General features: G+C 50.1%; 1 protein-coding gene across 1 annotated transcript in view; it reads right to left on the bottom strand.

Annotated features, from left to right (window-relative positions):
- The window catches only part of GASK1A (golgi associated kinase 1A), a 38,179-nt gene that overhangs the window by 736 nt on the left and 23,094 nt on the right, over positions 1-14,349 (bottom strand). The window contains exons 3-4 of the mRNA XM_060111471.1: positions 2,431-2,553; positions 324-427 (exon numbers count right to left, since the gene is read on the bottom strand). Coding sequence (XP_059967454.1) covers positions 324-427; positions 2,431-2,553 — 227 coding nt within the window. The remainder of the gene's footprint in view (positions 1-323; positions 428-2,430; positions 2,554-14,349) is intronic.

Here is a 14,349-nt window from a genome sequence, read left to right on the forward strand (position 1 = left end):
TGCAGGTGTGAGCAGGGAAGGTGTCTCCCAGGCTAGCTCCCAGCCAGGGAAGGGCCAGCCTGCCTACTCCCCAGCAGGGCAGCCCATGTTGTGCAGGGCCAGGAGGCCCTCTGGATATTGGGGAGGGGGCAGTCCATCTTGGACTTGAAGGGCCTGCTGGCTGCATCCCCTCAGCTTTCCAGGACTCCTCATCCACTTCAGAGGCTCATCCAGCAGCTTTTGTCTGATGGACTGTGGACTTCTCTGGAGCCACAGTTCAAGGTCTACAGCAGGGCCATCAAGCCTCAGCCCCTGAACCTCCACCCAACCGCTCTGACCCTCACCCGTTGATGCCCTCCAGCAGCCGGAAATTCAGCTTGTGTTCCGGGTGCTGAAGGTTGCCAGCGTTATCGATGTAGACCAGACGAGAGAGATCACTGCTCCGGACCTCAGGCAAGAACATGGACAGAGACAGAGGAGAGTCAGGGAGCAGCCTAGCCGGTACCCCTGGACTCTGTCGGGGCTCAGCAGCCTGGGGGGCCCTGAGCTGTCAGTCCCACCACCCAGCCTGCTACTCACCCAGATGGTCCCCTCGCACTGAGCAGTGAGCTCACTCCATGCCGCTGCCGTGCTTAGGACATCCAGGCACCCTCTCAGTGAACCCTCCCAGCAACCTTGGGAGGTGGCCACTGATATTAGCCTCATGTTACAGAAACAGAGGCACAAAGAAGTAATTTGCATAAGGTCACACAGCTAATAAGTAGCTGGCTGGTTCAAACCTGGACCCGTAGCCACAAGCCACAGCACCTTCTGCAAAACTGCAAGGCAGAGGGACTGATTCCTGTTCTGGTGGCCGAAGGGCTGAGGAGCACGGGTGGGAATGGGAAGGGGCAGAAGTAGCCCACCCAGGGGCTGAGGCTGCGGGATGTATCACACACGTGCCCCCTGTGCCCCTGTCCCGGGCGTTCCCCTGAGCATCACCGAGGACACAAGGCACCCTCCATCCTCAGGTAGCACTGCCCATCCTCTGTCCCCACAGTTGTAGGGCCTCCAAAAACTCTTCAAAACTGAAATCAGGGCTTCCCTGGTGGCACAGTGGTTGGGAGTCCACCTGCCGATGCAGGGGACACGGGTTCGTGCCCCGGTCCGGGAAGATCCCACATGCCGCGCAGTGGCTGGGCCCGTAAGCCATGGCCGCTGAGCCTGCGCGTCCGGAGCCTGTACTCCGCAATGGGAGAGGCCACGGCAGTGAGAGGCCCGCGTACGGCAAAAAACCCCCCAAAAACCAAAAAACACTGAAATCAGCAGCAGGGAATTCTTTAGCACCTTAAAACTTTGGTACGGTGGGAACAGGAGGCCATCTCTTCCGGCTCCCACCCCCATGCACACACTCCATTCCTACACACTCGCCAAGATTCCCTGGTAGTTTCCCATAATTCTCTTCAGCAACCTGCGCTTAAATTATGAACTTTTGTCTTCAGGACCCCAGCTTCCCCTCTCTCTGCTTCTTCTACCTCTCACCCCCCTGCACACACCGGGGATCATCTATTTCTCGAAACCCGATGACTCCTCCCTCCAAAAACTGCTATTGGGAAGGATCTGTGAGACAGCTGCCCACCAGGGGTAAAGGATGGATATAAAAGCCCTCCCTCTCCCAGAATTATTTGCCTTTCACTGGGGAAGGAGAGAGGTGGCTCTGGGGCAGGGGAGGGAGAGTTCCCACCGCCCAGCAGCACCACAAGGCAGCCCTGGCCTGCGGGCTGGTGGGGCTGCCTGACGCTCGGCCCAGGGCAGCATCTGACGGCTACCGTCCAAAGCAGCTGGCCAAGGTGAGGCGGTGAGGACACCAGCCTCACTGGGGGAAGACAGAGCAGCCCCTCCCCGGGGTGGCACTTTGCTCCTCGTGCAGGAGAAGCGGCTGTTCTGCCCCACCAGCCTCTCACCGATGGCCTCGGCACATGGCTTCCCACCCTGGGCTGTAGTTTTCACAGGAGGCAGCGCAGTGTTCCTCCAACAGCCCCAGCCTGTGAGCCATCGGGGGCCAGGAGAGCGCCCCGTCACTGCCACCAACCAGACGTGCAGCTTGGGAAACCCCCTTCCCCGCTCCAGGCCCCAATTTCCATATTTACTGGCACATTAAGGACGTCCTACTAGACACACAGTTATCACGCTCTGCTTCCTGGAGCCTTAGGGCGTCCCCGGAGTCTTCAGGGCTCAGAGGAGTTAGTGACAACAGCTCCAGCCCACACCCCATACCTACCTAAACCACATCCTCAAAGCTCCACCTGTGTCCGTTCTATATATTAAGGCTTCCTGAAAACATTTAAAGGGTTCTGCTGCTGAAAAGCACAGGTTTGGGACACCCCAAGGTCACGTGATCTCTGACACTTGCCAACAGCATCTGCTGATGGAGACGGGAAGACCTGAGTCTGGGGTGACCTGGGGACATACCAAGATGTGGACCAGCCGCAGCTCCCCCGGGTTCCGGCATTTCTCTCGGAGCCTCTCTTCCACACAGGGGTCCGAGGGCTCGGGCTCGAAGCCACAGCAGTAGCGATCCAGGCGGTCATGGACCTGTGGGGACACCGTCCTCTGAGGGCCCAGCACTCGGGCCACCGGAGCCCTGGGGCCACACGCTGGGGGCCATCCTCAGGGATCTTGGCGCTGGTCAGCTCTGCTGCTGGCCTCCGGCTGTGATGGGGCTTCTGCTTGCTCCTCAGCCAGCCTGCCCTGCACCAGGATTGCTTGCTCACACTGCGTTGATTTCCACCCAACATTGACTGATTAATCTCTGTCACTGGCCCTGAGCTCCAGCCTGGGGCTGACTGTCTGGTCTACCTGGGGAGACCCACACATGACCACTTTTTCTTTAATCAGCAAATGTTACATCAGGGATTCCTCCCTTTACAGAGATAAAAATCTTTTAATGACCATCCAGTCAGCTCCTGCCTCTAGGACAGTGCTTTCACCCTGCAGGAGGCCTGAATCAAAGTCAGGAAGGAGAGCATTCCTGTTCCTGGCTCCTCTTACACTGGATGCCTAAAATGGGAGCAATGGCACTCCCTCAGAGTTGATCATGATGTGCTTTAATAAGAAATTTGGTCTCTGTCCCTGGTTCCTGGCACAGAGTTCCTAAAACCCCTGCAATTTGCTCAGTGATATGAGTGTCTTTTGTTATTCATAATAAACCCTCTGACCATATCAGAGTTTAATAAGGTGACTCAGCGGGTCACCTTAGATAACTTAGATAACTTCAGGCTGATTGCCAGATAGACAAGTAGAGAGTAGAACTTTCAACCCCAACCTCCAACCTCTGGGAAGAGTAGGAGAGCTGGAAACTGGGTTATAAAAACTCTTGAACAGTGAGATTTGGGGAGCTTCCAGGTTGGAGAACACACCCACATGCCAGGAGGGTGATGCATGCCAACTCCATGAGGACATACAGGGTTGTATACTTGGGACCCTTCCAGACCTCTCACCCCATGTACCTCTTCAACTGACTGTTCACTTACATCCTTTGTAATAAACCAGTACACATAAGTGTTTTCCTGAGTTCTATGAGCCATTCTAGCAAATTATTGAACATGAGGAGGGGGTCATGAGAACCCCCAATTTATAGCCAGTTGGTCAGAAGTCCGGGTGGCCCAGGATTTGTGACTGGCATCTGAATCAGCAGTCTTGTGGGAATGAGCCCTTCACTTGTGGGACCTGACATTGAGTCCAGGTGGATAGTGTCAGAATCAAACTGTACACCCAGTTGGAGCTGGAGAATTGGTGGGGTCAGAAGACATCACTCAGATGACCAGCACCACTGCTGCATCTATCTCACCCACTCCTCACTGCAGCCTTGCAATAGAAACATTATTGTCCCCATTTACACAGGGGGACACTGACCCCAGACTTGCCCAAGGTCATACATGTGAAAGCAGTACAGCTGGGATTTGAACCGAGGTCTGCCTGGCTTGAGCCCAGTGCTCTCTGTTATCCTGCCCTGCTTCCCTGAAGGTCAGGAAGGGTGAGCCAGTTAGAGGTCCAGTGAGGTCCCCATCAGTACACTAGTTAAGGCTGGAGAAGAGCTTTCAAAACTGTGAAGGAGGCAGAGGAGGAACCAGAAGTCTCAGAACCCATCCTCCTCCTCCATGACTACAACTGACGCAGCAGCAGGCATCGGGGCTGTCTGGATGGTCCACATCCACCTTCTGTGGTCGCTGTTCTCCAACCCAAGCCGCAGACCTGATCCAGCTTTAGCCAGCACCACCATCGTGCCTCCCTCGGCCACGTGCAGCTAACGCCCTCCACAAATGGCAGAGGGGACGGGGGCAGGGTTGAGGGGATGACACAACCTATAACCCCCAGGATGCGGCACTCATCAAAGCCGGGCCAGCCACCTCGCAGTCCACTCAGCCCCAGCTCAGCGCTGGCCGGAAAAGGTCTCCCTCCATTTCCATCTCCCTTTGTAGGAAATTCTCACATGTTCTGAAGAAATACAAAATTGATTTCCTTCAACACAAGCCAGAAAATAACTATAGTTCCATTCGCCAATCAACCTCACAAAACCAGAGTCCAGAAAGGAGACAGTGTTAAACAGTCCCAACTACTGTCCCAAACCTGGAGGACAGGCCCAGCTTGGCCGGGGGCAAACGGCCACCAGAGCCCTATCCAGGCAGTGAGCCCATGAATGAGCCCCCGGTGCAGACAGTCACTGCTTTGGTCTCCCAGACTTTGGATAACAACAATTACAAGTAACAGAAAAGCCTGGCTCAAAATGGCTTTAACTGTAGGGGAAATTAAGATCATCTACCGCAGGAAGTCTCATGATAGGGCAGGCTGGGGGATTTAGCAGCTCCTACTGTCACGGTAAGGACTCGGGTTTCTTTCTGCTTCTCACTATACCCGCACAATGTTAAGGACATCCCTTTGTTGTCTCAGGAAGCCTGCAGGTGGCTTTTGTGGGTATGTTTTTCCTTGTTATCTCTAGAGAGAAGGAAATAGAGACACAGGAAGGGAGGGAGGGAGGGGCGGGGAGGCGAGGAGAGAAAAGGAAGCTATCCCCCACAATCACGGAATAGAAGTCCTTCCTTTCAGCCTGACTGGACCATATTTGGACACAGGATCATCCCTGGTCCAGTGGCAGCCAGGGATGCACAGACCTCTGAGCCCAGGCATGGGGGGAAGGTGAATCACACCAGGGCTCTGTGCAGAAGGAACGAGAGCAATCAGCTGGGTTCACTGGAGCCCCAGTATCCTCACTCAGGCTCGTAATAGAAGTGTTGACCGGGACAGGGCTAAGGAGCCCTGTGGCATGCCCCAGAGACCTCCCAGCCCTCCAACTATTTTTAAATCCACCTGAAGCTAGTATCACACCCCCATATTTCTCCATATGGTCCTAGAACTTAGCGGGTGAGGGTGGTCCTCCTCCATGCATTCACACACATGCCTTCCTCAGCAGGAGCCTTCTGAGGCTGCCCACACAGAGGTTTAGAACAGGGGTCGGCAAGCTTTTTTTTTTTTTTTACATATTTACTGGAGTATAATTGCTTTACAATGGTGTGTTAGTTTCTGCTTTATAACAAAGTGAATCAGTTATACATATACATATGTTCCCATATCTCTTCCCTCTTGCGTCTCCCTCCCTCCCACCCTCCCTATCCCACCCCTCTAGGTGGTCACAAAGCACCGAACTGATCTCCCTGTGCTATGTGGCTGCTTCCCACTAGTTGTCTATTTTACGTTTGCTAGTGTATATATGTCCATGCCTCTCTCACGTTGTCACAGCTTACCCTTCCCCCACCCCATATCCTCAATTCCACTCTCTAGTAGGTCTGTGTCTTTATTCCTGTCTTACCCATAGGTTCTTCATGACATTTTTTTTCTTAAATTCCGTATATATGTGTTAGCATACGGTATCTGTCTTTCTCTTTCTGACTTACTTCACTCTGTATGACAGACTCCTCATTACAAATAGCTCAATTTCGTTTCTTTTTATGGCGAGTAATATTCCATTGTATATATGTGCCACATCTTCTTTATTCGCAAGCTTTTTCTATAAAGGGCCAGACAGTAAATACTTTAGGCTTTGGAGGCCATATGGTCTCTGTCATGACTACCCACCTCTGCCTCTGTAGTGCATATTGTAGGTATTCTAGATAATATGCAAACAAATGGTCACAGCTATGTTCCAAAAAACCTTTATTTACATACACTGACATTTTAATTTCATATAATTTTTATATGTCACAAAATATTCTTCTTTTGAGCTTTTCGACCACTAAAAAATGCTAAAACCATTCTTAGCTCATGGGCCATACAGAAATGCAGAGAGGGGAATTTGGCCTACAATCTGGGCCATGCCTGTGACCCTGGTTTGGAGCCCAGTAGATCTGGGGGTGAATCGTGGCTCCACTGTGTCCTAACTCCATGACCTAAGGAAGTTAGTTAACCCCACTACGCCTCAGTTTTCTCATCCACAAAGTGGAGCAGTGATACTCCCTCAGGACCTCACTGAGGACCACACAAGGTGATGATGTAAACAAAGCAAGGGTGGTTGTCCTGGAGGGCCCTGGAAGGGACAGGCCCAAAGGCCTGGAGGAATCTCAGGGGTTCCTCCCTCCAGAAGCCCCGGCCCCACCCCAGCTATAGGCCTGAGAACCAGAGTCTGAAATAAAGCAGCGTCATGACAATCTAGCCACTCTCTTCTACGTGCAGGCCTGGTTTCTGGAGTGCAGACAAATCTGTGAGATGGACACCACCTACCAAGTCCTCTTTGGCTGGGAGAATAAATGCCAGGACGGTTCTAGCAAGACTGAAATACAGTAACTGCTCTAGATTTCACGTGATGCTTCATGCACAGCCAGCCAAACCCCCTTTCTCCTGCCAAACGCTCCCTGACCCTGTGCAGATTTCAACTCGCTGCAGCATTGCAAGTTGAAATGCTGGAAGCTACAAGGAATAACAGCCCATATGATACGGGCGGCACTGGCGTCCCCAAATCTACACCCATTTGAATGCTGAACAGGAAGGGGCTGGCCAGGCGCAGTTGCCAGTGTGATGAATTTGCCACGCTGTCTGGGAACTTTTTTCCACTGAAGAGAAATTCAGTTTAAACTGCAGTAGTCAAGCAGGACCAAGCTTAAGCTTCATTCCCAAATCACTTCAGGATTTGATGTTTTTTCCCCTTTTTGAAAAAATGAGGAGTTACCAAGAAAAAATGATAATCCTTTGCAGTTTTGGTTTTCTGATGAACCTAGCAGAGTTGGATGATCGTGAAGTTTTTGTTTAATTCTAGTTAAACAGTTGTGAAGCCCTTACTCTGTGCTGGGTACCGCTCTGAGTGCTTTATCCATCACCACTCATTTAACCCCTCCCAGCAGCCAGGAGGCAGATACTGTTATTATCCCCATTTCAAAGATGAGGGAACTGAGTCACAGAGGCTAGTAACGTGCCTAGGGCCCCACAGAGCGAAAGTGGTGGCACCTAGGGACCTCCCTGGCAGTCCAGTGGTTAAGGCTCCACGTTTCCAATGCAGAGGGCGCAGGTTTGAACCCTGGTCAGGGAACCAAGATCCCACACACCACGCTGAGACCCCCACATGCCTGCGCAGACAAAAAGAAAAGAAAGAAAGCGGTGGCGCCTAGACTCAGACCCAGGCAAGTCTGGCTCTGACCACTGAGTCAGACTGGGTGGCAGGTACATGTTTTTTTGGCACCAGAGAGTACATGCTCCCCAATGCAAAGGAGAAGATATGGTTCAACCTGATCCCCAGCACTTGTTTTGCACAACGAGACTCAGCTGAGGTTTTTTGAGTGAAAGGATGAATGAATGAAGCACATGGCTGGCTGACAGCAGGAAGGATCTGGGGCTGGGGTTGGAGGGTGCTTCACATGAGGACTGATCACTGAAAGCCTGCCTGTCAGGTGAGCCCTACATCCCTGCCCAGGATAACAACACCAGAAGGCTTCAGGGGGAGGCCTGGCTCTGGGGCCCCCAAACAGGACACCTGGTGGAACAAGACACTGCAGTCTGCCAAGAGGGACATCAGGCCCAGCTGTGGGGAGGGGAGGTCTGGAAGGAGCCCAGCACAGGGCACGAGGGGTGGCCCGAGTCCTCTAACCCATCCACCAGGCTCCTGGGCCAAGACGCGTTCCTCAGCCAGTGCCTGATCTGAGTCTGGTGGATTCCAGAAGAACTGCCTGCTGTCCCTGGTGGCCCTGCCCCCTATGCAGGACCTTCCCCCCACCTGGGGACAGTCACAGGCCCAGGTTCTTCTGGATGGAAAGGGTGGCTCTTGGCCGGGCCAGCTCACTGCCAGATTGCCCCAGAGTGGCAGCATCTCTGTCCAAGGAGGGCAGCAGGCTGGTCTGTTAAAGAGTTCGTGAGGCTTTGGGGAGGTCAGGGGTGGGGAGGAGTGGGTTACTCTGCACTGACTCTTACTCTCCTCTGATGACTCCCTCTGCAGTGCTCCCCTTGTGTCCTGACAGAGGGCAACCTTCCCGGGGGCCCTGGGGAGGAACACCTGGATGCCTCATCTGCCCCAAGCCTGAGGCCAGAGGTCTCAACACCAGCTCTGGATGTGGGTGAATAGACTGGCTGGTGGGCTTTGAGGAGGTGGTCTGAGAAGAACTAGACCTTATCTTAAAAGACATCTGTAGATCACCCTACATTTTAAACATCAACACAAAACCCAGCAGCCGTGAAAAGATGAATCCACCACAGCAAAATAGGTTCCAATCAAGAAAACTGGGATGAGTCACCATGGGAACACTTTTCACAAAAAGTCCCCACATCAATACACTAGAGGGGGGAGTATTGTGAGCTCCTCCATGGATACTCAAAAGGCATTTGATATAATTTTTACATCCATTCCTGAGAAGAAAAAACTCTTAATAAAGCAAGAATAGCAAATAGTTCTTCAGTCAAAAGCCGGCATGATGCTTAATGGCAAAACACTAGAAATTGTCCCAAATAGAAACAAGTCAAGTCCATCATCCTATTACTATTTACCATTAATCTAGAGGCACCACAACTGTAGTGAGGTAAGAAGAAAGAAAGAAGAGGCAACGAGAAGACAAAGTGCATTCATTACAGAAGAAACGATCATATACTTGGAAAACCCAGGGGATAAACCAAGCAACTGTTAGAAGCAGTACGAAGTGAGCAAGAGGCCAGTAACCAAACTATGACACAAAAATAATATCCTTCACACAGACCAAGAGCTACGGGCCAGAACATATTGAGATAGGCTGGGACCTGGGACCCTTTGCCAGAGTGCTTGCAATACAAAGAAACTATAAGGGCTTAAAAATAACTGCACACAGGCTCAGTGGGGCAAATTATGAACAATAAGATACAAAAAGGTCACAAACTAACTGCCACTTCTGAGGTGCTGGGAGCAAAAGCAGGGCCCCGCATGCATGATCCCTGCACACAGCACCACCAAGGGTGGGGGGCAGACCACCTAATCTATGCCTCCTGTCCAACCCACCCATCTGCCCCCAGCCTCACCCCATTTAAGGGACCAGCTCGCCCTTGCCTTGGGACGTGAGCAAGGGCACCTGTTTCTTGTTTTCGCTTCCGTGTGCTGCAGCACGAGCTCCAATAAAGCCTTGCCTGAATTTCTCATCTGACTTCTTATCAATTTCTATTAATTTAGGTCTCCTGTCCATTTTTGGATTGGGTTGTTTGTTTTTTTGATATTGAGCTGCACGAGCTGCTTGTATATTTTGGAGATTAATCCTTTGTCAGTTGTTTCGTTTGCAAATATTTTCTCCCATTCTGAAGGCTGTCTTTTCGTTGTATATGTATAGCTGATTCACTTTATTATAAAGCAGAAACTAACACACCATTGTAAAGCAATTATACTCCAATAAAGATGTGAAAAAAATTTCTATTGATTAAACAGTCCCAGAACCCAGGTCAGTAACAATATAATGGAAGGAAAGAGGCCATTTTCAGTGGTCACAAGAAGAGGAAATAACAGTATCATCCCAACATGGAAGTGAAGATCTAGCTCAAGAAAACATCAAGATGCTTCTGAGGAACAGGGATAAATGGAAAGACACAGCCTGTTCTTGGCTAGAATGACCCTGTATTTTAGGATGTAAATTCTCTCTATGTTAGTCCATGCAAATTTAATTTGATTCCAGTAAAGTCCCAAAAGGACTTGGGAAGGCAAAGGAAGTAACAAGCTGACTCTAAATTTCACAGAAGAATAGTATGCAAGAATATCAGAAAAATCTTAAAAAAGAGCAATGAGAAAGACCGAGCACTCCCAGGTATTAACTTAAAATATAAAGCATGATAATTAAAACAGTGTGATTCTGACACATAAATAGACAGACCTTTACTGGAACAGAAGAGTCCAGAAATAGACTTTAGTACATATGGAAATTGGCTATATGATAAAGACAGCATTTCAAATTGGGGGAAAGAATGATTTTTCAACAAATGGTGCTGGGACATTTGGGTTGCCATCTGAAAAAAAATCATTGTTTTGCACCTGATCTCTTATTCCAAAATAACTTCCAGATGGGTCAAAAATATATGTAAACACATGGGAGAATTTTTTAAATAACCCTGAAATGAGGATGGCCCTTTAAAACATAGTACACTAACCTAGAAATCAGAAAAGAAAAACCTGATAATGTTAACAACATTAAAAAAATTTTTTAATTTCTGCACAGCAGAAAGACTAGAAACAAAGTTTAATTGACAATGGAACCTGAGAGAAATATTACAATGCAATGAAAACAAAAGACTAATTTCCTTAATCTATATAAAGCTCTTAAAGTCATTAAGTAAAAGACCAACAATCCAACAGAAAATGGGGCAAAGGATATGAACGATTAAAAAAAAAATCTAAAAAGAGGCAGGACGAGGGTGAGGCAGCTCGGTGCTTTGTGACCACCTAGAGGGGTGGGATAGGGAGGGTGTGGGGGGGAGGGAGACACAAGAGGGAAGTGATATGGGGATATATGTATATGTATAGCTGATTCACTTTGTTATAAAGCAGAAACTAACACACCATTGTAAAGCAATTATACTCCAATAAAGATGTAAAAAAAAAAGGAAGAAGAAAGTGCTTCTTGCTGTCAGGGACATGCACAGCAGGCTCAGCCCCTGAGATGGGCACTCCTAAAATGTTTGCACCTGGGGCCCCTCCCTTGCCTCATGAACTCACTTTCTATTGTTGCATAACAAATGACCACGAGCTTAGTCACTTAAAAATGACTCATTGGGCTTCCCTGGTGGCGCAGTGGTTGAGAGTCCGCCTGCCGATGCAGGGGACACGGGTTCGTGCCCTGGTCCGGGAGGATCCCACATGCCGCGGAGTGGCCGGGCCCGTGAGCCATGGCCGCTGAGCCTGCGCGTCTGGAGCCTGTGCTCCGCAGCGGGAGAGGCCACAACAGTGAGAGGCCCGCGTACTGCAAAAAAAATAAAATAAAACCAAACAAACAAACCCCCCCCCCAAAAAAATGACTCATTAACTCAGTTTCTGTGGGTCGGAATTCCGTCCCGTTTCTGCCTGTTTCTCTGCCCAGGGTCTCAGGCTGAACTCAAGGCGGGGCTACATCTCTTGTAACTCAGGCTCCTCTCCTGGGCTCAGTCAGGTTGTTGGCAGAAACCATTCCTCGTGGTTTTTTTTTTTTTTTTTTTTTTTTGCGGTATGCGGGCCTCTCACTGTTGTGGCCTCCCCCGTTGCGGAGCACAGGCTCCGGACGCGCAGGCTCCGGACGCGCAGGCTCAGCGGCCATGGCTCACGGGCCCAGCCGCTCCGCGGCATATGGGATCCTCCCAGACCGGGGCACGAACCCGTATCCCCTGCATCGGCAGGCGGACTCTCAACCACTTGCGCCACCAGGGAGGCCCTCCTCGTGGTTTTAAGACTATGTTCCCCCGAGATCTCAGGGTCCTTCCAGAGGCCGCCCCTGCCCATAGGCAGTTCATAGCGTGGCTGTTTACTTTCTTTCTCGAGGCCCTCAGGAAAATCTCGCGGATGCTTCATCTTTGAAAGACTCTCCTGACTGGCTCAGGCCCACCCAGGAGAATCTCCCTTTTGATGAACTGAAAGTTAACTGATTAATAACCTCAACAATATTGCAATAACTTTGTATGGTGACAGATGGAAACTAGACTTATCTTGGTGATCATTTTGTAATGTACAGAAATATCAAATCACTATGTTGTACACCTGGAACTAACATAGTGTTGTAGGTCAATTATACTTCAATTAAAAAAAAACACCCAAAGTTAACTGACTGATAACCTAATCACTGAAATGATATTCCATCTATTCACAGGTCTCATTCCTACTCAAGGACAGGAGTTAACGCTAAGGTGGGTGGTTATCTTGGAGACCATCTTAGAATTCTGCCCATCACACCTCACCCTAATCGAGGTCCTGCTTTTAAATATATGTAAAGATGCTTGATGTCGCCCTTTAAACACCCTTGTCCGGGAGGGCTGTTTCACCCCTCCACCGTTGGCTGCACCACCTGTGCAGGAGGGAGGAGTGCAGCACCCGTCTCTTGGGTCTGTTGTAGGACTTGAAGGAGCTCATGTGTGGGCGCTCCATAAACGGTAGCTACTATTATATTTCATGTCACCGGCTGGAAGCCTGAGAGGTCGGCAGCGGTCACGGATCTGGGCTCCTCTCTAACTGCCACAACACCTGATGTTCCAGGGAGCCCAAGCCAGAGGAGATGCCATGAACCATAGACTTGAACTCAAAATAAGGAACACACACAGGATCACAAATGACTGAACCTGGCTCCCTGGGAAGGAAATGGGCCAACCTTACCCAGAAGAGACCTAGAAGAAATGACTTTTCCAGAGTCAGTTAAGTCAGCAAAGAGGGGTAGGGTAGGCCCTCTATGGCCAAACCGCACTAGATTCGATCCCAGCTCCAACACTTAAGGCCTCGTGACTGTGGGCAAGTTCCTTAGCCCTTCTAAACCTGTTTCCTCACCTGTGGAAAGGAGCTAAAAATACTGTGCCCCCCCTAGGGCTGTTATGCATCAACACATGCTAAGTGCTGGCACAGGACCTGATGTGGAGGATATCAGGCAGCATTTTATGCTATCATCTGTTCCGGATGCATAAGTTAATTATGTGCCAGAGGCAAGGGCTGGACAAATGACTCTCACATTGTTTTCTGCCTCTAAGATTCTCTACCAGACCCGAAAAGAAATGGAGAAGCCCTTGGGATTCTTTTCAGTCTAGAGGAAGGAGTGATATTTGAGGAAACAGAACACAGCAGCACCTAGATAGGAAGTCATACAGAGACCCTGGATTCATTCATTGATTTGTTCATCCATCATCCACTCGTTCACTCATTCAACACGTGCTTATCTAGGACCAAACCAAGAGCTTGGCCCTGTGCTAGGTGCTGGGGATGTGGTAGTGAACAAAACACAGAGACAGAAATGAACAAATAAATAAAATAAAACTTACATACTGTGCTGGGAGTCAGAAAGGAAACAGATAGGATAGCACGAAGGAGAAAGAGGATAACAACGGGGAAGTAGAGTCAGGAGAGCTGAGGCCCCGGGGAGGAGGAGTCGGAGGCACGTCAGAGCTAGAGGCCCTTGCACCTGAAGAAACTGACCGAGGCCACGTGCCAAGAGGCAGGGCTAGAGACAGCAGACAGGGATGGATCACGTGGGTCCTTGCAGAACCTGATACCGAGGGCGTTGAGATGCTTTGCCTTATGGTAATGAGGAAGTAACACAATCTGATTTACAATCATAAAAGAGGTATGTTCTCTACCTGACCAGTTGTCTGTGAACTTCAGAGGTTTCCCTCCAACTTCCAGCTGCCGTAAGCTTTGCCCAGGGGCTTTCTCCAAACGCCAGGGAATTAACACCTTCAGGAACAGCCCTCAACCAAAGACCAAGGGGAGATTTCGCTATAAATACCTCGCATCCCTCACCTCTTCGTGGCCTAACTCTGAACGTGTATTTTATACCATTTCTCAGAATTTTCCTGTGGAACTAAGCCCCAGTCGCCCACAGTGGTGACCTGCTTGTTGACACGCCCTTTGTTGGCTGCCTTCCCTCCATCTCACTTTCCTCTTCCCTACAGGTGTTTCCTGGGGTCCCCCTGCAGATGAACCACCACAGTGGAATCCTGGTCTCAGGGTCTGCCTGGGGGAAACGAAACCAAGACATCACTCTGGCTTCTGTAAGGAAACTGGATTGGAGGGGGACATAAGCAGAGGTGGGGAGACAAGTCCAGGTAAGAAAAGATGGCGGCCTGGACCAGGTTGGTGGGAGCTGAGGCTTTCTGGGGTCTGGACTTTCCAGAACATGAAGGCCCTTCATAAGCAGAAGCTGCAGAATGACTTCCGTGAGTGAACCTTACTCTCTCACAGGC

This window comes from Mesoplodon densirostris, chromosome 10, assembly GCF_025265405.1.
Source record: "Mesoplodon densirostris isolate mMesDen1 chromosome 10, mMesDen1 primary haplotype, whole genome shotgun sequence".
Lineage (NCBI taxonomy): Eukaryota > Metazoa > Chordata > Mammalia > Artiodactyla > Ziphiidae > Mesoplodon > Mesoplodon densirostris.